The 25618-nt window shown below is 47.5% G+C and overlaps 1 protein-coding gene across 1 annotated transcript in view; it reads right to left on the minus strand.

Moving 5' to 3' along the window:
- Positions 1-447: 447 nt before the first annotated feature.
- LOC146018036 (V-type proton ATPase subunit S1-like protein) overlaps positions 448-25618 on the minus strand; it is a 55155-nt gene continuing 29984 nt past the window's right edge. Inside the window, exons 5-7 of the mRNA XM_083151844.1 lie at positions 14485-14535; positions 6892-7135; positions 448-1121 (exon numbers count right to left, since the gene is read on the minus strand). Of these exons, the coding sequence (XP_083007970.1) occupies positions 795-1121; positions 6892-7135; positions 14485-14535 (622 nt within the window). The 3' untranslated portion in view covers positions 448-794. The remainder of the gene's footprint in view (positions 1122-6891; positions 7136-14484; positions 14536-25618) is intronic.

Raw genomic sequence — 25618 nt, forward strand, 5'->3', positions numbered from 1 at the left:
GGAAAACAGGTCTGACTTGTCCCACAGACAAGTAGGACCTGTGTATGGGGCCTGAACACATGTAAGGGGCAGTTTCAATTGCTGGCAGGAAGTTTGAAAAACCCAGTAGTACTTGCTCTTGGAACCAACCATCAATCACCCCACCCCCACCCCAATTGGAAGTTTCCTATTTATTTAATTAGTCTGTAATTATTCATCTTCCAATTAGTCTGTAATTATTCATCTTCTGTCTTCTGCATTCAGCGCTGGGAGCTGGATCTTCTGCAGCTGCAGAGAGTATAGTGTGTGAGTGTGTTTCACAGTGTGCTTGAGTGTAAGTGTGTATTTATGTATGTGCATTAGTGTGTGTGAGTTGAGCAACCCCACCCCCACCCCCCACCACCACCCCCACCCCCCACCACCACCACCACCACCACCACCCCCCCACGGCTCCATTTTGTAAAAAAAAACTGTTTGGTATTTCTTTTATCCAATCAATCAATAGATTTATTTGATATTATTTTAGCAATACATTTCCCAGCAGCACTCTTGTGTCAGCCGTAAGGACTTCTACTGTTCCTGCTGCAGAATATAATATATTGACCACATGTTTTGGTCAACAAATGTTTCAGTGTCAAAAAATTCTGTCGTTTCAAAAGAGTGTTTAAGGATCTTCAGTTTCCAGAGTATAAGTGTGTTGCACAAGAGTTTATTTTACAATGTCTTTATCTGGGGAGTAATTTCTTGGAAACTGTGTTTAATGTGAAATCTAAATAACAGAAATACACAAAGGGAAACAATGGTCAATTATGAAGCTAACGAGAAACAGATGCGCACTGCTGAATGCTTAGTCTACAGTACTCCGTCTGCCTTAGCTCAAAGAACTCTAGTCCGCTGCCTCGGAGGGGCTCCCTCTCATCCTCCAGGTAATTGTCTTTTGTCTTAGGAAAGTAGGTGGCAGAACATTTCCTCTGATAGTGTCCGTCCATGGATTTCAGATGGATCAGCATGTGGAGGGCATAGGCCAGGACTACTAGCAGAATGAGGGACATTACTAGACCCATAAGAATGGCTGGTGAAAAGTAGGTTGCACAGTCTTTGGCAAACGCAAACTCTCCGTCTTCTATGTTAAATCCTTGTATCTGCAACAACAAATATGTAACATGACACATACATTTACCTGATGGAACAGACATTTTCCTGAGCACGGATTACTTCATCTCTTGTCTGGGGGAACCAGACAACGCGTTCTGCTTTCATAAGAACAACGCTTACTCAAACCTAAAAATGACAGCTGTCAAAATATTATCTGAAGAGAGACACCTTACATTCACGTGGTGAGAGACATTTAGGGCAGGATGTATTAAAATACATCGCCGGACCTTGCCGCCCGACTGCAGCGATGCTAGCGAATATGTATTAAAATATGCGCCTACTATAGCAGTGCGGTGACGGAGGCCCCTGCGATACCTGTGATGTGGTGTGTGGGGGGTCTCCATCACATCCCTGGGCGCCTCCTCCTCCCCTCTGCAGCAGGAGGATCTGGAGGAAGATAAGCCATCTGCAACAGGGGTCGGCGGAGACAGCGGGTTGCAATAGGGCTTCTATAGGGTATTGCCACCCAAAGGTGGCGATACCCTTCCTGCGAAGATGGGGAGACCGGGTTTTAGTACATTTAAAAATGCGGTAAAACTCCCCAAAATGGGGGTTTTACAAAAATGTTACCTTAGTACATCCCACCCTTAACCCTACACCAACTCTAATGTGTGTTTCCTATATATTCAATTAGTGAAACCACAATAGTAACTATGGGACTGATTCTGAAATCAAAGCAAAGCAATAACAAGCAAGTGAAGCTGGGTACACCCCTGAACGACGGTGTGACCCAGTGATGTGGCAATCCAATGTAGCCATATATCGCATAACCAATGTCCTCAGGAATTTTCAACTTAGTTTTAGTCTTATGCTGGCCACACATCAGAAAGATATCGTTCCAACCAGCCAACTTTTGGCTGGTTGGAATGATAATCTTTCTAGTGTGTGGGAGCAAACAATTATCAGCCGTTTGCTCCCACACGGCCAAAAACGCTGATAAACGTCCAAAAATGGTCGTTCCAACTAGCTGGGAAAAATCAAACCTGTTTGATTTTTCCCAGCTGATCGTGTTGATGTGTGGGCGAACTGTCTCCCAACTGCCCGATAAGTAGGTGGACACTGACCAGCAGTGTCCGCCTACTACATGTTCTTCCCTGCCAGCAGCTCGGGTGAGCGGGGGAGTTGATGACAGCAGCACGTCCCCTGCACCTTCCTAACCACTAAAAGCAGCACAAAGCCACATTCCCCTGGCAATCACAGATATCCCCTCCCCATTACCGGCAAAACCGCAGTCTCCGGTACCCATCCACATAGACCAGCACCCCTGCAATTGCCGGCAGCAAGGTCCAGGCGCCGCCGCTGTGCTGTAGCTGCCAGCTGAGTCCTGGAGAGCCTGCACAGTCTCTGCTCCTGCCAGGTACTGAGTCAGCTCACTGCTGCAGACCCCCCTAACCCCCACGATCAGTACACTCACCCCCCAACTATGCTCCCTGTCAGCACACCTGCCTATGCACTTCTCTGCTCTCTCTATCCTGTCCGAGACTATAGAGAGATAAGCCGGCGTGTGTTAGCTACATAGGGAGAACAAAAGACGCCAACGTTAAAATAGATAAGAAATATCATCCCATATGAATTGTGACGTGAACCCCAATGATTAAAACATAAGGGATGCATAAATAAAAATATAGCACCACTTATCTGTAATTAAAAAAAACAGCTGTAATTTTCTATGCTGAAATAAAGGAGAGACAAGCGGGGGTCTCTGAGCTACATGCGGTGACAGGTAGCTACTGGAGTCTAAATAAACAGAGATATTATTCCCGTAGAAACTGTGATAAAACCACTATAGCCCAAGAAATAAAACATAAGGAATACAAAAAATATAAGATCATATCTTTGATAATAGACTGTTTGTTAAACACATGAGCGGCACACAGGAGCCGACATTAACATACTAGCAAGGACAAGTGGTCAGCTAAACATATAAATACTAATGCAGCATTGGAACGTATAGGCTAGAACGCGGACATAATAGATGCATGTGTTGAATTTTTAATAAATTATTTAAAAAGGATAAAAACAAAAAGGTAAATAAGGCATACTTAACTAAAGCCGATCAGAAGAGAACTATCAAACTGAATATAACAACTGGCACACAGCCCAGACTGAACTGACACAGTATCGAAGTAACCCTGCCCGAATAACAGAAGTGACTGTAACAGCAACATAGTAACACTATTTTATTATCAAAGAATTGAAAGGAAACATTACAGAAATTACAAACGCAGCAACGTCTATTACCAGCCTACTCTGGAGAAACATCTTTTGGAATAAGGGGTACAAAATAAGCATAATAAATAATAAAAATATAACAAATTAATAACAGAAGTAGTAAGTTAAAGTGATATCTAGCAAATAAGTGTCAGATCATCCTATACCTCTTACATTTTTAAAACAATTTTTCTACTTTTTATCACACTATATAAAACTCTACTATTATTAAAGTAGTGTATTGTTACATTCAATGCCTGCCCACTTCCGTGACATCAGAAGTTGGACAGAAGTTGGCTGGACTAAAAAAAAAAAAAAAAAGTTTTCTGGTTGGAAGAAAAGTTGGTTAGATGTGTGGGGAACTGTTTTAGTTGGACTGTCAAGTTGGATGGTTGGAGGTTTGAAGGGTTTTAAAAAAGTTGGTCAGAAGTTGGTCTGATGTGTGGCCAGCATTAGGGACATATGTATCAAGCTTCAAACAGTGATAAAGTGGAGAGTGATAAACAACCAGCCAATCAGCTCCTACCTGTCATATTACAGGCTGGGTTTGAAAAATGACAGGTAGGAGCTGATTGGCTGGTTGTTTATCACTCACCCCTTTATCACTTTTTGAAGCTTGATACAACTGGCTCTATGTCATTACTCCGTAACTCCCCATCGTCCAATAAGTTGGGTTTAAAAAAAAAAATGTATTGTTCCTGTTTCATTTTAAAACATTGGCATACTTCTAAGAACCAAAAGAGAAGCCGCAGAACCGGGAAACTGGGTGAGTAATAAAGTGATGAATAAGAGTACGGTGTGGGGTAGTTCTAAGAATGCAACATGAAGAAATATGTCTTTAAATATAAAAATTAAGTCAAACTCCCCGCTCCAGGGATGTAGGAATAGTCTGTTTCCCTGGGGTGCCGGACGGGTTCCCGACGTCGGGATCCCGACTGTCAAAACGCCGACAGCCGGGTGCCCGACGGCCACCCGCTATTTTCCCTCGTGGGGGTCCACGACCCCGATAGAGGGAGAATAGAATAGGTGGTGCCCGCAAGGGGCTTTTTTGCACTCGCCATGCTGTCTGACTCCGGCAGTCAGGATCCCGACGTCGGGATAATGACTGTCGGGATCCCGACTGTCGGAGTCCCGTACCACACCCGTTTCCCTGCAGGATCAGTCCCTGTAGTGATTACAACCCAAGGGGGGTTATTTATGAAGATGGCAGTTCTTTCTCAGATGGGAGGCTGCTATGGCCACCAATCAGAATCGACTTATTTAATTAGCACCTTCTAGAAGATAATAGATAGAATCTGATTGGTTGCCCATAGCAACATCCCATCAGAAATAGAACTCCCATCTTAGTACATAAACCCCAAACTGTGTTTTGCTGACACCAACTCAAACCGGCAGAACTAGAGCTGTTTTAACTTGCAGGTTTTATCGACTTATTTGTTTCTCCTTTCAACTCCACATCAAGTGCATGGAACTTGGTCTAGAATAGGCCACCTCGAGCTTCCCCTGGTCTGTCTATACACATAATGATGAGACAATCAAAACACAGCTACATCAAAGTCTGCATACAGGCCAACATATACGCTTGTACTGCATATGGAGCCTAATTCAACTTGGGTTGTAGTATTGCGAGTCCTCGCAAAGTACAGCTCATGGCGGCAGGCTGCTTGGGGTTGCCCAGCACAGCGCAAGGACACCATGAACCCCTGGACCCACAAAATGTTGCAGGTACATCGCTATCGTCTGAGGGCTTCAGTATACAATAAAGTACTTGCATATTGCTGGCTGCCTCCTGGTTGTGCAGCTAGTAAGGCCATGTATTGGGGTCGCAGCATCTGCATGTGACATCATGCAGCCGCCATGCGCCCCAAACGGTCCGGACACACCTGCATTGCCAAGACCACTCCCACAAAACATCTCTATTGAAACTAAGCATCTTAAAATTAACCTATATGCATACCTCCCAACTGTCATTGGCGACTCAGTGGGAGCTTCACGCACAAAATTGGGACCTTCGCGCCCAAAATTTTGGGGGCGTGGCCTCGCATTGAGGGTTAATGGTCGTCAAATCCTGCGAGGCCACGCCCCCGTTTTGTCACTGCTGCCCCTCTGCCTGCGGGGAATAGATGCTGTGCGCATGCTCACAGCGTCTATTCCCCACTGACAAGCGGGTGGAAGCGGGGACTCCCAACTGCACCCCGCCGTGGGACACTGCTGGCCCCGGGCGGAAGGGGGGGAACGTCCTCAAAAGCCGGGACGCTCCTGTGGAAAATGGGACAGTTGGGAGGTATGCATATGTTCTAAAACCAAAGTGAGACATCAGAATGACAATCCTCTTTGGTCATGTCATTGGCCCTTATTCTGATTGACGCGTACTTTACCGCATACTTTCGGATCGCGTCTTTACGGCGTCTGCGCATGCGTGGAGAACGCAACGCGCATGTGCCACGCATTGACTCCGTACCTGTTCGGGCAAATCCCGTACAAAACTGTGCACCGCAATCAGTCGGGAAATATGGGCGTATTATGGGCGTCATGCGGAATGACACATGGGCGTAGTTTCAAAGTGGGCAAAACGGGGCGGAAACATGGGCGGACACGGGGGAGTACACTTATGTTGGGGGGCGTACATTCGGATAGCACTCCGAATGCACGCGACCAAAAAGGGCAGAAATGTGCGGTGTCCACAAGTGTACTATTGCTTTGCGGACACCACTCGTTCATGCGGTAGGCGAACGTACCGCCTAATGACTACAAGCATTAACACCTGAACCCAATAGAATCGACTCCTTTACTCATTACTCACTAATAGGACGCTTGTCAGTGCTTTAATTGAAACCATTGCTGCTTCAATTGCTGTAAGGGTTAATGTGTGCAATGCATGTGTTAGGCATGCTTGTAAGGATATATTGGCATCTAATTGATTCCAATTCCAAATAAGAAGTTTTTTATGAGGATAGGTAATTGAATAAGTGGGTCATGTGATGTATTGCAGAAGATACATAATAGTGGGTTGTTTGGCGTAAATACTCCGCTTACGTGCGGTAGCACCGCTTGGCTCCCGTTCGGATGCGGTATTCCCGAGCATACTCTGTAATACTCTGTAATACCGTGCAGAATCGGAGTGTTTCTCCCGCACACGCATGGTTTGTATGTCGTCCGTAAACACGCCCTGTTCTTAAAGAGTGAGTCCGTCCGAATGCGGAGGACACGTGGGCGTTTCTACGGACGATGGCCGCACGCGGCAAAACACCGTGGCGTACGGACCGCTCCGTAAGAATGCGGGAATATCCGCACCGATCAGAATAAGGGCCATTGCCTGGAGGATACAACTGTAATATAAGAGGCATATAACACTTGGCAGTTGATGGTGTGGCAGAAAGTTCTGACATTTGGGACACCATTAATCTAAAAGTGCTCAGGCTTTCAATATTCAATGTACATAATACTATAAGCATTTATTTTATTACTCCTATTACTTTTCATCTACTTTTATGCTCTTGTTAAAATATATCTTTTATATCCAGCAACTTAACCTTTTTTTATTACCTGAAAATCCAAAAAGGTGACATCCCACAGTCTGGATCTGTCATCGGCAGAGCTGGGGACTAGCAGGGCGTCGTACCTCTGCAGGCTGCTGACATGCTGACAGTGGTAGGAATAGCTGATTGGGGCAAGGATCCTTGTGCTGTTGAATGTGGCTTGCACAGAATGGTTGAACAGGATCTGGACGCTTTGTAGTTTATACCAGTTTTGAACTGAAAGTTTGTAGTAACTTTTTACTAATAGAAATCTAAAGCAAAAGATTGATATATAAGTAGAAATAATGATATCTTCGTTACATAACAATATGGTAGTGCCTGTTATAGGAGCATTCTCTGTGTATAATGGATTAATCCCTGCATGTAAATTTGGGTGAAGCTGAAGACTGATATTGTCTAATGACAGATCAGCATGTGATGCAAAGCTATGAACACTCCTATCATTAAATTATATATAACAGTGGTCCCGCAAACGATTGCAGCACTGTACCCCCTTTACATTATACCAACCTCATCCACAGTGCCCCAACATTATACCAATCTTGTTCATCCTCTAGATTCCAGCAGCCCCATGCCCCCAATATTAAATTAGCCCTGTCCACACACATCATATCAGCACTGTGCCCCTCACATCATACTATCCCTGTGTCCCATCACATCATATTAGCCCTGTGTCCCCACACATCATATCAGCCCTGTGTCCCCACACATCATATCAGCCCTGTGTCCCCACACATCATATCAGCACTGTGCTCCTCACATCATAATATGACTGTGTCCCCTCACATAATATCAGTATTGTGCCCCACACAGCATAGAAACACTGTGTGCCCACACATCATATCAGCACTGTGTCCGCACACATCATATCAGCACTGTGTCCACACACATCATATCAGCACTGTTTCCCCACACATCCTATTAGCACTGAGTCCCCACACATCATATCAGCACTGTGTCCGCACACATCATATCAGCACTGTTTCCCCACACATCCTATAAGCCCTATGTCCTCACATCATATTAGCACTGTGTCCCCATACATCATATTAGCACTGTGTCCCCACACATCATATTAGCACTGTGTCCCCACACATCATAATAGCACTGTGTCCCCACACATCATATTAGCACTGTCTCCCCACACATCATATTAGCACTGTGTCCCCACACATCATATCACACCTGTGTCCACACACATCATATTAGCACTGTGTCCCCACACACATGTCCCCTCACATCATATAGGCTTAGTCAGTATAGGAGGCTGACTAAGCCATGGCAGTATAGGAGGCTGACTAAGCCTTGGCTGGCTATAGAAATCTGGCTTTAGAAATTTAGTCAGAATTCAAAGTAGGAAGATTCTAAGTAGGAATATACAATCGCATACTGTCGCCTAGACTTAGCCTGGACTTGAACTGGACAGCAACTGAAGGAAACTACAATCAACATAAGTGCAACTCTTAACTGCTAAAACTTTGAATATTACTCTTTCTGCTTGCATATGCACTGTCTGTTTTGAAAATGCACAGCTGTACCTCTAATGACTTCACCTCTACTGCTCTTCCATTGATAATAGGTGTCCCCCAACATTTTATTTTTGGCCCTCTTCTTCTCTATCTCTACCATACCCTCCAACATGACCCATTCCATTCGGTACACAATGCTCTGTTCCTGGACGTCCCTGGTAATGTATGATTGCCAGCACCTGTGTGGAACTAGGTAATTGAAGAGAAGGGTGTTTCAACACAGGTGATGACAATCATACATTACCAGGGACGTCCAGGAACAGAGCATTGTGTACCGAATGGAATGGGTCATGTTGGAGGGTATGTCTCTACATGTCCTCTCAGGGTGAGCTTATTTGCTCACTTAACTTCCACTATCACCTCTATGCTGATAATACTCAAATCTACCGCTCCTCTCCTGATCTCTCTTCCTCTATCCTCACTCATATCTCCAACTGTCTCTCTGCTGTCTACTCTTGGAGGACTCAGCGCTTTTTTAGACTTAAAATATTAAAGACTAAGCTGACCTCTTCCCACCCTCCTGCATAAAACCGGTCAATCTCTCATCCTAACCTTCTGTTTATGCTCACTTCTTTGCCTTCTGTGTCACCCCAGTCTATCTAACCCTCCCCTTTAGAATGTAAGCTCTCATGAGCAGGGCCCTCTCTCCTTATGTGCCTTTCTTAGAATATATAAACCTTTGCCACCCTGATAATTGCTTCAGTGTCCTGTCCCCTGGTGCAACCATCCATATTAACCATGTACTTGTCCTAAACTGTCTTGTACTGTAATTTGTTATGTGTTTTTGATTATAACTATGCTCTGTAAAGCGCTGCGGAATCTGTGTGCGCTATATAAGAAACTGTTAATGAATAAAAATAAATAAATATCGGCACTGTGTCCCCACACATAGGGCCTTATTCTGGTTGGTTCGGATGGATGCGTATTTCCAGACTGGAACCGAGTGTTCTTAGCCCCGCCTTGGGTACGAATCACTCACACCGTCCGAATGCGGTAAGACGCCGCCCGAACGTACCGTAAGTGGATTTTTCATGTGAACACCTCCTCCATGTGTGGGAACCTCCCCCATCATTCCATGGTCGCCGACCATCGAATGCTGGACCGAATGGTCAGGCAACACCGAGTGCTCCAGATCACTCGGGCATTTCTCTGTGAAAAACCAGGGATATGGGCGGGCACAGTGGCGTAACTATAGCCCCGCAGCCCCCGCGGTGGCTGGGAAGCGCTTAGGGGCTGTGGGCGCCGATCTGCGGGGCTATAGTTACAACTATATATAACAACCCCCCTTACCCCTCCGCATGGCGCCGCCAGCGCCGCCGCATTCAGGGTCCCGACCGCAGCGCAGATCTTGTCCTGGCTCCGTCTCCTCCTGCAGTACTTCTAATGAAAAATAACTATCAGAAAATGGCTGCCCCCTAACAGCAGACAGTTTTTTGGGATGCTAGAGGAGGCGTGGGCCTCCTCTAGCATCCTTAAAAACTGTCTGCTGTTAGGGGGAAGCCATTTTGTGATGGCCATTATAGAACTGCAGGAGGAGACGGAGCCGGCTGCGGGACCCTGAATGCGGCGGCGGCCCGCGGAGGGGTAAGGGGATTTTAACTTCACTTGGGAAGGTGGGTGGGAGGGCTAGGGGGAGGGGGGCGGCGCTGCCGATATCGGCGGGGGCGCAAAAATTCTGGTTACGCCACTGGGCGGGCAGCTGGCATCCGGATATGCCATATGTCCGCTCCCCAGGCGTGCGTCATGGCCGCATTACCAAACGTACGCACAGCGGTTTCATGGGAACGCCCATGAAACGCGGGGCGTACGCATATGGTAATGAGCCCAAACAGCCCTTCACGCTCCTCTCCACCCCCTGCTCGGATTGTACAGAATTCACGCTGTATTCGGATGTGCGCAGCGTTCACACATGCGCAGATACGCCTCTACACATGCGCAAACACAAACCATCGGCCGTACGTACGCATTCGGAGCCATCCGAACAAACCAGAATAAGGCCCATAATTTCAGCCCTGTGTGCCCACACAGCATATCAGCCCTGTGCGCCCACACATTATATCAGCCCTGTTCCCCACACATTATAGAAGCACTGTTCCTGCATACAGTATACATGGTTTGTATTACATTATACTTACTTTTTTTTCACCACTAATTATAACTTCTGTGCTGGACATGGTTGTGATGCTGGCAGGGACTAGCACATGCTATAGAGTGACCTACCACATCACTGATGCTGCGAGCAGTTCTGGAAAAGAACATAGACTGAATTTGCTCCTAATCCAAACCTAATCAACTGCCTGTTATCATTCAGTATGAACCTCCAGTCAGTGCCGTCTTTCCCATTGGGCTTAATGGGCAGTTGCCCAGGAGCCCAAGGTTTCTAAGGGCCCACCCCAATGGGGAAGACAGCACTGCCCGTGGAGCTACTGAGGCTACGGTGGCAGGCAGTGGTGGCTGGAAGCTTTGTAGTGCCGCTAGTTGCCAGTAGGCGAGGCGGGAAGGAACCACTGCTGAATTTGAAAAGACTAGCTGGACGCTGATTGGCTGAGAGAATTCAGCCAATCAGCGTCCGGTCAGTCTTTTCAAATTCAGCAGCGCTTCCCGCCTGCTGCCCGGCAAATAGCGCTACAAGCTCCTAGACCCCATAGCCCGGAAGCCACTCGCTGGCCTGCACGTAGGCGAGGTGAGGAGGGGCAGAGGGAGAGAGGGGCCCCACTGAATTATTTTGCCTAGGGGCCTGGGCAAATGTTAAGATGGCCTTGCCTGACACACAATTTGTAAGATGAATCATGGAAGGACATAAAAACATAAGTCTTTGACAGTCCAAATGACTTCCATACCTTTAAATAATTAGGGACACACTCTCTAACAAGTGTACAATGTTGAACATCTTCTGACAAGGTATGGAAACATTTCCATTTATTTTTTACATTGTTTATAATTTTTCACAATGGGTCAACTTATACTTTATGCTTAATGGAACTTTCATATTGAAAAGCACATGGACATTGCTTTTAAGCTGCTAAAATCTAGGACAGTTACTGCTTTCCTGCTGGCCTTGGTCACATCAGAGTGCTTAAAGAATGTTGAGTAGTCCGTAATACATGAAGCTTAGAGCCTTTACCGAGCACAAAAACAGCTTTTTCGATTAAATGCTATGTCCCGCTACTGTGCTTCAGGACACCAAATTATTCCAAGTGAAAAACTCTGCCGTTATTTGATATAAATTGTGTGACAGCAATCTTTGCAGGTCTTTGATTTCTCCCAGTTTAAGTTAGCACAAAGAGAAAGAATGCAAGTGCACTATTCAAACATTACTAATTAGAATTGTAATACATTTTACCCACCACATCCAGGTAACCTCACCATCGGGTAAGTCCCTAACATTCTAAGGGTTTAAGTCTATAGCGTGGGACGCCACTAAACCAGCCCAACCAAACCACCCAAAGGCAGCACATTAGTGAGATATACTGTAGCAAGTGAAATGTTAAAGATCACAGTATTAAGGTGTGTACACACAGTGCAATTGGCTTACAATTTTGATTAGAAAGTTACCCAAAATCTCACAGTGTTTCCCCTACTTGCTATACTGATGCGCGACCCTTCACATGAATAAATACAGTGTGCAAGCAAGGCAATTTTGACTATGTAGCTTGTATTGTATTTGGCCATAGGCCAAATAGCACATAGTCAAAACTGCGAGTAAAGATGGTTCTGGGCTCAGGGGAGTTCAAGGGAAATCGCATGGTCAAAATCCGCCATGGGCAAAATCTCCCCATGTTGCCTTGGTCTGGTTGGGCTGGCTAAGGGGCATCCCACGCTCTAGACTTGAATCCTTAGAATCATAGGGACTTACCCGATGGTGAGGTCTCCTGTACCTGGCAGGTAAGCCTATGACCTTGGCCAAGATTATGCAAATAAAAAACCTATTTAATTGCAAATTGTATTACAGTTCTAATTAGTAATGTTTGATTACTACTATTCGTGGGCCACAGTGTCTCACAGTGGGGGGGGGAGAGTTGGGGTGAGCAGCATAAGAATAAATGCTGTGTACAATTCAGAGTGTAGAGGAAGCCTGGGGACATCTCAGGGAGTGCCCGGTATGCCACCACAGTGACTGATTGGGTTGCCTACAAGGCTCTGTCCCTATTACTGAGGCCTCATACATACACTATCACAATACACTATTGTTCAACAGAAAATCATGTAATTAGCCCTGCATTTGCGAGGTAGATTTATAAATAGGTGTGTAATGTAATGAGACATAGAAAAAATGTTATATATATAGGGATGACCAGCAGTCAGGATGCTGGAAGTCAGAATACCAATGCCAGCACCCTGAAGGAAGGCATCCTGACATCCTGAAGTATGCTTACCCTACGCATGCCTCCCAAACTCTTACATCCTGCAGCATGACCATAAACGCCCCCTCCCCCCCCCCACTCAGACACCCCCCACTGCCTAACGATAAACTTCTCCACTAGTGCATAACCCTAACCCCGCCCTGCAGCCTACCAATTAGGATACCGGCTGTCGGTATGCTGGCTTTGGCATCCTGATCCCTTGGGGGTTCAAGCGTTGGTCTTTTGAAGGCAGTTGGGATGCAGGTGCCGGTATACTGATGCCAGCAGCCTGACCGCCGGGATGTTGACCACATCCCAGAGAAAACATCTGTAATTCTCCAGAACATGATTTAAGAAATCTACTTTTTACTTCAATACCCTTATCAAAAAGGCTCAGTAATCCTGTATCTGTTCTTCCTATGTATACAGTCCCATTTTATAAATTTCTAATGTACAATTATAAAAATACATATATATACAGTGCTCAGTGCTGTCACCACCAGTATTAATTGTGTGTTTCCCTATATCTGTGTCTCTGACATACAAATGTGATGTATTTTCTGATGTTTGAGTGCCTTTTGTTTAAGAAATAATAGTGGTTATATAACAAATCTATATGAAAGCACTCAATGTAGTACGTTGTGCCATTATATAGTAACACAGATCTCCTTGTCGACATTTGTCACACTGCATGTGGAGCAGATTAATGTTCAGAAAGATTGACATCAGAGAGCAGCTAAACTCAAGCCTAAATTACGATGTAAAACTAAAGCTGTGCAGCATTTATTGACTACATGCAAATGCAGCAAGTATTTACCCTGCATGCAGACAAAAAGAAAAAAATATGCATGGCTGCGAATTCAAAGCGCAAGCGATTATCGATAGACTGCGGATGCATATGGATCATAGCTCGCATGCACAAAACCGTCCTGTGATAAAATCCTACTACTTTTTTCATCGCTGGCCATGCGCAAGTTGATTGACATGAAGCCGGTGTTTGGGGTTGGCAACCGGCCTTTGAGGGCATGTGACATCAGCTATGGCCCCAATCAGACTGCTGCTATCGCAGTTACTGACTTATTCCCGGACTGCGCACACTGGAAAAACCTTTTGATAGGGAGCAACTTGGGAATGGATTTGCAGCTAAACACCAATCCAGCTAATTCTAGCAAGCATTGCTAGGATATTTGTAAGTTTGCACTGGGCGAGATTTCACTCAGACTAAGCTAGACGCTAGCTAATCGCAGGGTGATCACAGAGCACTGCTAAACTGCACAGCAGCAATCAGGACTGAATAACCCCCATAGTTTTGCGTTTTTCTTTCTTTCTTTTTTTTTATTTCTTTGCTCCCAACTCAGAATTAGACCTCTAGTATTGTATGTGGGAGTTCATTACTCCCATAATTAATTACAAAATGATTACTATTTGACAAAAAAAATTAGGACAAATTATCCAAAGTCCCTGCATCTCCACACACTTATCTGATTACTCCACACTCATTTTCAGAAAAGCCACACCCATTCCGTGCCAGTCCACGCCCATTCCATTGCAGGCCACACCCATTCAATGACAGACCACACCAGTTCCATGACAGGCTCAAACCATTTTTGGTAGGCCACACCCATTTCATGGCAGACCAGAACTATTTTCTAGGGTTGTTTACAGTATATGTATATGTAAAACATTTTGGGGTAGTTACATTTCCAAAATGTGTAATGAAATACGTACCTTAAAGAAAGGCTCCTTATATTTCCAACTTTGACAAAGGTTAGGGAAAGTCTACAAATAGGAAACAAAAAAATAGGAAAAATAAATATTATTATTATTAAAGAAAATCTTTATTCAGGTTCAGAATATTTATTTAGGCTGATGCACCTGTCCTGAAAGATGAGCTCGGTATAGTGTGTTGGACACTTGGGGATAAATGTAAGAGCCTCTGAGTTCCGGAGGTGTGGGTCTTCTATGAATGTCTGCCGCGGCAAACTCGCACAAAAGTCCCTCACATCTAGACCTTAGAGGATATTACATTTAGGGGGCAAGTCTGATTCACTCATTCCCGACGTGTTCGCATCGGGGACTGATGGTTTTGATCTGTGCATATGCGCATATGAGCATGTGCAGGGCTACTGTGCCCCAACCCCTGGGGCGATTTGCATGCAGGGGAAAAAATGATGCGCCAACAGCTTGGCACCTCCAAAAAGAGGGTGGGGTACAAAAGGGGTAGTTGTGGCTTTGGGTGGAGGAGGCATGGCCTGGCACAGCAACCCCTGTTTAATAATTGTTGGGGCATGTTCAGCGCTCCCTCATCAACTGGGCAGCCCCTGGCTCCCTTCCCTGCACTGTTAGCTGCCATGTGCATGCAGAGAAGAGCAGTGGTGATCAACGGCTCTCCCATCTGTCCCCCTGCCCGTGGGACACTGCGACCTGTGGGTGGGACAGAGGGGACAGTGTTCAATTAGCGGGACTGATTTGCTGTAATCAGGACAGTTGGTATTGAAAAGTTCACTGTAATGCTAGTAATAGCATCATTGTTGTAAGGGTGTGGTATATTAGGTTGGTAATGTTACATCAACCCCAAAAGGTCGACACAAGGACCAGGACTCAAAGAGTCTGGGGCTAGTTTTGCTTGTTCGCCATTTTTTTATATGTTTTTACATTTTCCACACTCTTCCAGATAGAAGCGTGCACGGATCACACTGCCAGATATAGGTCTATTTTTGGGTGATATGTATATACACAAACTTACATTTAGGAGGTCATTCTGGTTAACACGCCAAGCTGCGTGTACGGCCAGAAATGGCTACGAATAGGCGCATTCATAGCCATTTCACCTTAGTACATTTTCACCAGTCTGTGACATGGCGGTTAGGATCTGATTGCCTGGTACTTTAGCTTCATCCAAGGCTTAGTTAATAGACATCTAATAAAGTAAATATTATGTACACTAGGTGATTCATCGCGCCCTACGGGCGCTCTTCACACCGTCGTAAGGGCTGCGCCCCCTTAATTTGTGAACATTTGTATATGAGAAATATGGTTAGAATTGTATGAAAGATGCCCTGTATTGCAACTTAGGTGTCCGCGAATCGCGGGAGGGGGGGTCGCGGAGGGTGCCGCGAATTGCAGGAGGGGGGGTCGCGGGGGGTGCCGCGAATTACAGGAGGGGGGGTTGTGGGGGGGTGGATGCTGCGAATCGCGGGAGGGGAGGGATTGCAGAGAATCGCGGGAGGGGGGTCGCGGGGTGGGTTGCCTCAAATCGCCGGAGGAAGGTTACGGGGGCGGGGGTTGCGGCGAATCATGGTAGGGGGGGTCGCGGGGGGTGTGCCGTGAATCACGGGAGGGGAGGTCACGGGGTGGGGTGCCGTGAATCGCGGGAGTGGGGGTTGTGGGGATGGGGGGGGGTGGGGGGGGTGTGACGCAAATCGCCACAAGAAAAAATCAACACAGAAAGGTCAACACATGTAAATGTTGACATAAGTGTGGCACTTCATTGGTGTCCATGTCGACACATGAGAATGAATATGAAAATATTCAAAAAATGAAAAAAAAAACTTCAAAAACTCATGTCAACCTTTTTCATTGTCGACCATAGCCATGTCAGTGTTTTCCATGTGCAATTTAATTCTGGAGCTGCCGCGAATCACGGGGGGTGCCGCGAATTGCGGGAGGGGGGGGTCGCGGGGTTGGATGCCGCGAATCGCGGGAGGGCGGGGTTCACAGGGGTTCCGGTGGGGGGTTGCCGCGAATTGCGGGAGGTGGGGGGTCACGGGGGGTGCCGCGAATCGCGGGGGGGTTGCGGGGGGGGGGTGACGTGAATCGCCACAAGAAAAAATCAACACAGAAAGGTCAACACATGTAAATGTTGACATAAGTGTGCCACTTCATTGGTGTCCATGTTGACACATGACAATGAATATGAAAACATTCAAAAAATGAAATAAATCTTCAAAAACTCATGTCAACCTTTTTCATTGTCGACCATAGCCGTGCCAGTGTTTTGCATGTGCCATTTAATCCTGGGGCTGCCGCGAATCGCGGGGGGTGCCGCGATTTGCGGTAAGGGGGGGGGTTGCGGGGGGTGGGTGCCGCGAATCGCGGGAGAGCGGGGTTCATGGGGGTTCCGGTGGGGGGTTGCCGCGAATTGCGGGAGGGTCGCAGGGGGGTGCCGGGGTGCCGCGAATCGCCGGAGGGGGGGTTGCGGGGGGTGTGACGCGAATCGCCACAAGAAAAAAAGGTACTTATGTATTATCTGGGCTCCCATGTTAAATGCACCCCATTTTTTCATACCCCTACTATCCAACTTCGCATGGAGTTGATTTTATATAGTGTGGCGAGCGCAGCGAGCCACCGTGCCTGAAGCATGGCGAGCGCAGCGAGCCCTGCGAGGGGACGCGGTCTCATAAGAAAAACGGGAGCCCAGATATTACATAAGTACCGAAAAAATCAACACAGAAAGGTCAACACATGTAAATGTTGACATAAGTGTGGCACTTCATTGGTGTCCATGTCGACACATGAGAATGAATATGAAAATATTCAAAAAATGACAAAAAAACTTCAAAAACTCATGTCAACCTTTTTCATTGTCGACCATAGCCATGTCAGTGTTTTCCATGTGCAATTTAATTCTGGAGCTGCCGTGAATCACGGGGTGGTGCCGCGAATTGCGGGAGGGGGGGGGGTCGCGGGGGTGGGTGCCGCGAATCGCGGGAGGGCGGGGTTCACAGGGGTTCCGGTGGGGGGTTGCCGCGAATTGCGGGAGGTGGGGGGTCACGGGGGGTGCCGCAAATCGCGGGAGGGGGGGTTGCGGGGGGGTGTGACGCGAATCGCCACAAGAAAAAATCAACACAGAAAGGTCAACACATGTAAATGTTGACATAAGTGTGCCACTTCATTGGTGTCCATGTCGACACATGACAATGAATATGAAAAAATTAAAAAAATTTAAAATAAATCTTCAAAAACTCATGTCAACCTTTTTCATTGTCGACCATAGCCATGTCAGTGTTTTGCATGTGCCATTTAATCCTGGGGCTGCTGCGAATTGCGGGGGGGGGGGTGCCGCGAATCGCGGGAGGGGGGTCGCAGGGGGGGTGCCGCCAATCGTGCAAGGGGGGGTCGCGGGGGGGTTCTTTTTGCCGCGAATCGCGGGAGGGAGGTCGCGGGGGGGGTGTTTTTTCCGCGAATCGGGGGGGGGTCACGGGGGAGGGTTTGCCGCGATTCGCGGGAGGGGGGGGTCGCGGGGTGGTGGTTATGCCGCGAATTGCGGGAGGGGTCGCGGGGGGGGGTTCTTTTTGCAGCGAATCGCGGTAGGGGGGGTCGCGGGGGAGCGGGTGTTTTTGCCGCGAATCGCGGGAGGGATGGGGCGCGCGGGGGGGGGGGAGGTTTTGCCGCAAATCGCGGGAGGGGGGCGCTCACCTGGTGGCTGTGGAGTAGCAGTGCTGGGCAACATGGGAAGGCAGTGGGTGTCTGGCACTGTCTGTGGGCTCACTGGGCTGGTTCTCTGTCACATACCTCCCAAAATGACCCTCTCCAGGAGGGACACAATGCTCTGTTTCTAGACTTCCCCTTAATGTATGATTGCCATCACCTGTTTTAAACAGGTTAATTTCTCAGAAAGGTGTTCAGCACAGATGAAGGCAATCACACATTAAGAGGAAAGTCCAGGAACAGAGCGTTATAGACACAGACACCCACTTTGAGTGACAGATGTAGCCAAATATATAGGAGACTAGGTGATTCATCGCGCCCTACGGGCGCTCTTCACACCGTCGTAAGGGGCTGCGCCCCCTTAATTTGTGAACGTTTGTATATGAGAAATATGGTTAGAATTGTATGAAAGATGCCCTATATTGCAACTTAGGTGTCCGCGAATCGCGGGAGGGGTGGTCGCGGAGGGTGCCGCGAATTGCAGGAGGGGGGTCGCGGGGGGTGCCGCGAATTGCAGGAGGGGGGGTTGTGGGGGGGTGGATGCTGTGAATCGCGGGAGGGGAGGGATTGCAGAGAATCGCGGGAGGGGGGTCGCGGGGTGGGTTGCCACAAATCGCGGGAGGGGGGTTACGGGGGCGGGGGTTGCGGCGAATCATGGTAGGGGGGTCGCGGCGGGTGTGCCGTGAATCAAGGGAGGGGGGGTCACGGGGTGGGGTGCCGAGAATCGCGGGGGGGTGTGTCTGTGCCGTGAATCGCGGGAGTGGGGGTTGCGGGGGGGGGTGGGGGGGGTGTGACGCGAATCGCCACAAGAAAAAATCAACACAGAAAGGTCAACACATGTAAATGTTGACATAAGTGTGGCACTTCATTGGTGTCCATGTCGACACATGAGAATGAATATGAAAACATTCAAAAAATGAAAAAAAAAACTTCAAAAACTCATGTCAACCTTTTTCATTGTCGACCATAGCCATGTCAGTGTTTTCCATGTGCAATTTAATTCTGGAGCTGCCGCGAATCGCGGGGGGGTGCCGCGAATTGCGGGAGGGGGGTCGCGGGGGTGGGTGCCGCGAATCGCGGGAGGGGGGGTTACGGGGCGGGGGTTGCGGCGAATCATGGGAGGGGGGGTCGCGGGGATGTGCCGTGAATCACGGGAGGGGGGGGTCACGGGGTGGGGTGCCGAGAATCGCGGGGGAGGTGTGTGTGTGTGTGCCGTGAATCGCGGGAGTGGGGGTTGTGGGGGGGGGGGTGGGGGGGGGGGGTGTGACGCAAATCGCCACAAGAAAAAATCAACACAGAAAGGTCAACACATGTAAATGTTGACATAAGTGTGGCACTTCATTGGTGTCCATGTTGACACATGACAATGAATATGAAAACATTCAAAAAATGAAATAAATCTTCAAAAACTCATGTCAACCTTTTTCATTGTCGACCATAGCCGTGCCAGTGTTTTGCATGTGCCATTTAATCCTGGGGCTGCCGCGAATCGCGGGGGGTGCCGCGATTTGCGGGAGGGGGGGGTTGCAGGGGGTTGGGTGCCGCGAATCGCGGGAGGGCGGGGTTCACAGGGGTTCCGGAGGTGGGGGGTCACGGGGGGTGCCGCGAATCGCGGGGGGGTTGCGGGGGGTGTGACGCGAATCGCCACAAGAAAAAATCAACACAAAAAGGTCAACACATGTAAATGTTGACATAAGTGTGCCACTTCATTGGTGTCCATGTTGACACATGACAATGAATATGAAAACATTCAAAAAATGAAATAAATCTTCAAAAACTCATGTCAACCTTTTTCATTGTCGACCATAGCCGTGCCAGTGTTTTGCATGTGCCATTTAATCCTGGGGCTGCCGCGAATCGCGGGGGGTGCCGCGATTTGCGGGAGGGGGGGGGTTGCAGGGGGTGGGTGCCGCGAATCGCGGGAGAGCGGGGTTCATGGGGGTTCCGGTGGGGGGTTGCTGCGAATTGCGGGAGGGGGGGGGGGGTCGCAGGGGGGTGCCGCGAATCGCCGGAGGGGGGGTTGCGGGGGGTGTGACGCGAATCACCACAAGAAAAAAATCAACACAGAAAGGTCAACACATGTAAATGTTGACATAAATGTGGCACTTCATTGGTGTCCATGTCGACACATGAGAATGAATATGAAAATATTCAAAAAATGACAAAAAAACTCATGTCAACCTTTTTCATTGTCGACCATAGCCATGTCAGTGTTTTCCATGTGCAATTTAATTCTGGAGCTGCCGCGAATCACGGGGGGGTGCCGCGAATTGCGGGAGGGGGGGTCGCGGGGGTGGGTGCCGCGAATCGCGGGAGGGCGGGGTTCACAGGGGTTCCGGTGGGGGGTTGCCGCGAATTGCGGGAGGTGGGGGGTCACGGGGGGTGCCGCGAATCGCGGGAGGGGGGGGTTGCGGGGGGGTGTGACGCAAATCGCCACAAGAAAAAATCAACACGGAAAGGTCAACACATGTAAATGTTGACATAAGTGTGCCACTTCATTGGTGTCCATGTCGACACATGACAATGAATATGAAAAAATTAAAAAAATTAAAAATAAATCTTCAAAAACTCATGTCAACCTTTTTCATTGTCGACCATAGCCATGTCAGTGTTTTGCATGTGCCATTTAATCCTGGGGCTGCTGCGAATTGCGGGGGGGTGTGCTCCGAATCGCGGGAGGGGGGTCGCAGGGGGGGTGCCGCCAATCGTGCAAGGGGGGGTCGCGGGGGGTTATTTTTGCCGCGAATCGCGGGAGGGAGGTCGCGGGGGGGGTGTTTTTTCTGCGAATCGGGGGGGTCACGGGGAGGGTTTGCCGCGATTCGCGGGAGGGGGGGGTCGCGGGGTGGTGGTTATGCCGCGAATTGCGGGAGGGGTCGTGGGAGGGTTCTATTTGCAGCGAATCGCGGGAGGGGGGGTCGCGGGGGTGGTTTTTGCAGCGAATCGCGGGGAGGGGGGTTCGGCGGGGGGTGTTTTTGCTGCGAATCGCGGGTAGGGGGGTCGCGGGGGAGCGGGTGTTTTTGCCGCGAATCGCGGGAGGGGGGGGCGCGCGGGGGGGGGGTTGATGCAAATCGCGGGCGGGGGGCGCTCACCTGGTGGCTGTGGAGTAGCAGTGCTGGGCAACATGGGAAGGCAGTGGGTGTCTGGCACTGTCTGTGGCTCACTGGGCTGGTTCTCTGTCACATACCTCCCAACATGACCCTCTCCAGGAAGGGGACACAATGCTCTGTTTCTAGACTTCCCCTTAATGTATGATTGCCATTCACCTGTTTAAACAGGTAATTTCTCAGAAAGGTGTTCAGCACAGATGAAGGCAATCACACATTAAGAGGAAAGTCCAGGAACAGAGCGTTATAGACACAGACACCCACTTTGAGTGACAGATGTAGCCAAATATATAGGAGATTAGATGTTAATGTCACATACAATTCGTAATTTCTTTATAGGGTACTTCTGCCATCTACTGTCAAATGTTGGTATTGCATCATAGTTGTTTTATTGTAAGTGGAAAACACAGTAGAGTGAAAATGTAAGCTATACTTTGGGTCTCTGTGATTCATAAAGAAAAATGTGGTGTCCGCAGTGTTTAGCATCTATTGCTATTTAGATAAAGCTGGGACTCTCAAACTTATTCAAAAATAATTTGTGTTCCAAACCTATTAATCAAAGACTGAGTTGATCTTCTTCCCTCCTCCTGCATAAACCCAACCATCTAACCATCTAACCATCTCTCATCCTAACCTTCTGTTTATGCTCACTTCTACCCCTTCTGTGTCATCCTGTCAGTCTAACCCTCTCCTTTACAATGTAAGCTCTCACAAGCAGGGCCCTCTCTCTTCATGTGCTTTTCTTAGAATAATGCTTATATGAATGTGTATGTGTATGTGCGAGAACATGGGCAGACTAAATGGTCCAAGAGGTTCTTATCTGCTGTCATATTTCCACCTTCTAGAAGCTACTGACTTTCTAGTTTTGGGCAATAGAGTAATTGATGGTAATTTTAGAATATGTTAAATCTTCTTTACAAAACAAAGTGCTACTCAAAGAAAAATGGATAATGTGACCAGGGCCACCCCAAAAAAGCATAAACATGGACAAAGTACAGTACTTAAGTGACAAAGAGTAAAGGATATAAATATAGGGTTCTACTGTTTTATTGTTTGGGCTCTTCCTGCTTTATTTGATATACATGGGGTTTCAATATACGTAGTTCAGTATTTGGCAGAATATCTTAGAACTCAGTTGTTTCCAAAAATATGGATTTTAAGCATTTCTAATTACCATAGCTCACAGCTAACTAATTATAGGTGTGCCTAAACATGTATTTCTCTTAAGGGTTCTGGTCCGGAACCGAATTATGGCAGATTAACTTGGCCAAATAACATGAGTCTTCTGGAACAAGTAGTTTGTAATGTATATGGTCAGGCAAGGACTTGATAAATTCCAACTGTGAAGACACCAGCCAAACTATATGTACTCAAATGGTAATTAGAGAATTACAAAAGCACTTGGATGGATTATCTGCCAAAACAGAAATCAGTATCAAGTACGTGTACATGTGTGTTTCCTCCTTGCAATTTTAGTGTCAAGGTTGAGGGTGTCTTAAACTATTCCACAGATACTGTATTTTCAGAGGCAACCCACTGAATTTGCAAAAAAACGGTGAAGGAATTGTCCAAAGTACAGTTTGAGGACATTGTCTCAATGGCCCATCGCTGCTTCTAATTTGTGGATGAGGAGTAGAGGTGTTGGGAGATATTCCCCAGCCTCACGCAGCAAAATGCATGAAGGATTTGTAGCTGGGAGCTGGAATATCACTATAAAAGTGATGAGCACGCCTGAGTAGATGGCCTACTTGCTAACAAGCAGCCATAATCTCATCTGCTGCACAAGACTCATGTCTCCTGCTTGCTGGTTTATGTTCAGGAATTCCCTATAACATCAGAACATACCTCCCAACAGTCCCGATTTAGCGGGACAGTCCGATTATCAGGGCCTGTCCCGCTGTCCCTCCCACGGCCGGCGGTGTCCCGCGGTGAGGGGGGGCTGTTGGGAGTCCCCCCTGTCGGCTGCTAAGCAGCAGGGAATAAACGCTGCACACATGCGCACAGCGTCTATTCCCGCAGCCAGGGGGCTGGGGGCATGGCTAGAGGCTCACAGAGCCTCTGGGTCATGCCCCCATAGCGTCAAAATGGGGGCGTGGCCTCGCGGGAGAGCTGCGTATATAGGCCACGCCCCAGAAACATAGGCCACACCCCGAAAATGTTGGCGAGCCACGGGCGCACATCAGCAGTGTCCCGCCTGCTGGACCGGCAAAGTTGGGAGGTATGTCAGAACCATACTCATCTCCTTCCCAGAACTGTTTCTTTGTGAGTTCAGGAAAGCCAGAGGTCTGGGTGGGAAGGGTGAGGGGGTGGTGCGTGCTATGAATTGTGTCATTACAGCATTGCATTGTGGATGGGGCAAGCACAATTACATATTTCACTACCATCACATTCCCATTGCAGCCCTCAGATAAGGTATTGCCATTTTTACAGAAGCATTGAGAATTACTTCAATTCGAGCAAGTACAGTATGACCGGATTTTAGCAAGCAAAAAAATATAAAAAAGGAACTATTATACTAAATTTCTGTCACAAATATTTTCAATGCATGTCGAAACTGCCGTCTTGCCAAAAAGACGGAAGTTTTCGACATGAATAGATCGGAAGGGGTTCAGATCTATTCAATTCTATCTTTTTTTTTTTTTTGGCAGGTTGAAGTGTTTCGACATGCCGAAAACCAGGTGGACTGACGAAATAACCACTAATCCACCTGCTTTTGACTAATGGCTAATGGGAGGAAAATGCAGGTCAAGGTTTCAACTTAGAACTTTTCAAAAAGTTCCCCATACCTTTTATCAGCTCCCCCCTCCTGATCAATTCTCTGAAGACCGTCTGGCTTGTTATTTAACATATAAACACAATTGTGTTATTAGTTGGATACCTAATTTGTCCCAAATCATACATCCTAGATGCCCCAAATCATACCAGTCTAACATACATACTTCCGGTATGTTTGTTTGATTTTGCAAATGCATAGCTTTTAATGAAATATCAACTTGTAAAGTACACTACATTTAATAGATTTTGATATATTTTGCCCCTCTTATGGCAACGAATTCACAAGTTGACAAAAACAAACATTGGCATTAAGTTGACCTGCTCTAAATGACCTCAGTTCATATATATCATTATAATTTGAGCAATATATGAATTATTGTTATTGGAAGATCTTTTCCTCTCCACAGTGACCCGATTGTCTTAGAGAATATTATATTATTATATGTATGATAATAATACATACAGTGCTACAGGTTTTTTAAAACATCAAATTGATAATTTTTGTTTGACAAGAAGGAAAGGCAGAATTCTCCTTGAAGTTTATGCAGTTGTCCTTAGGAAACAGAAACCACAATGACCTTAGAATGCTGGGTGCTTTAAAAATTATCAGTACATAAGCAGTATAGGCAATGCCTTTGAAGTCTACTTTTAACAGACAAAGGAAATATATGAGTAATATTAATGCTGCTACAGTATAAGGAGAAGATTGATGGCTAGTTTGAAAAAGACTAAGGGGAAATTTACCAATATGAAAAACCTAGTTTTTCGTATTGGTATTTCCCTACGACTGCATACGACTGTTTAAGTCGTATGCAAAGTCGTGTTCCGGAGGATCAGTTACAAAGCAGTCAGATACGACTGCTTTGTAACCCTCCGATGTCGTAGGAATTCGTATTAGCAGCCGTATATACGGCTGCTAATACGAATTATTTGTAGGCAGTCTGCACGGATCAGTCAGATCCGTGCAGGCTGCAAGGTGTAAAAAAAAATTAAATAAATAAATAAAAAACGGCGTGGGGTCCCCCCCACAGCCGAAACCAACACCAGGCTGACAGAGGCTGGAGCCGGTAATTAAAAATCAGGAACCCGACAAATAGGGTTCCTGATTTTTAACAACCAGCCCCAGGCTCCTGCTCTGGGGCTGGTTCCCAAAATACGGGGGACAAAATGACTAGGGGTCCCCCGTATTTTAAGAACCAGCCCCAGGCAAAACCAGCCAGCAGGGTAATGCCACAGCCGGGGGGAGACTTTTATGCAAGTCCCCCGGCCAAAGCATTAACCCTACCGACCAGTCAGCCTGGCCAGGGGCCCTGGGGGAGTGGGGACCCCCCCAATAAAGGGGTCCCCCCCTCCAGGACTTACCTGACCAGGCTGAAGCCTGGTGCTGTCCTCGATGCCACTGGGCGGTGGGCATCGAGCTGATTATCGTGTAAAAAAAGATGACCTATTGCTTTTTACTGTGGCACTACAAGTGCCAGCAAGCTGGGACTTGGAGAACCACAAGTCCCAGCCTGCTGGGCATTAAAGGGCCCCGCTGGGTCTTGTAGTGCCAC

The sequence above is a fragment of the Crinia signifera genome, chromosome 1, assembly GCF_055691185.1.
Source record: "Crinia signifera chromosome 1, ASM5569118v1, whole genome shotgun sequence".
NCBI lineage: Eukaryota > Metazoa > Chordata > Amphibia > Anura > Myobatrachidae > Crinia > Crinia signifera.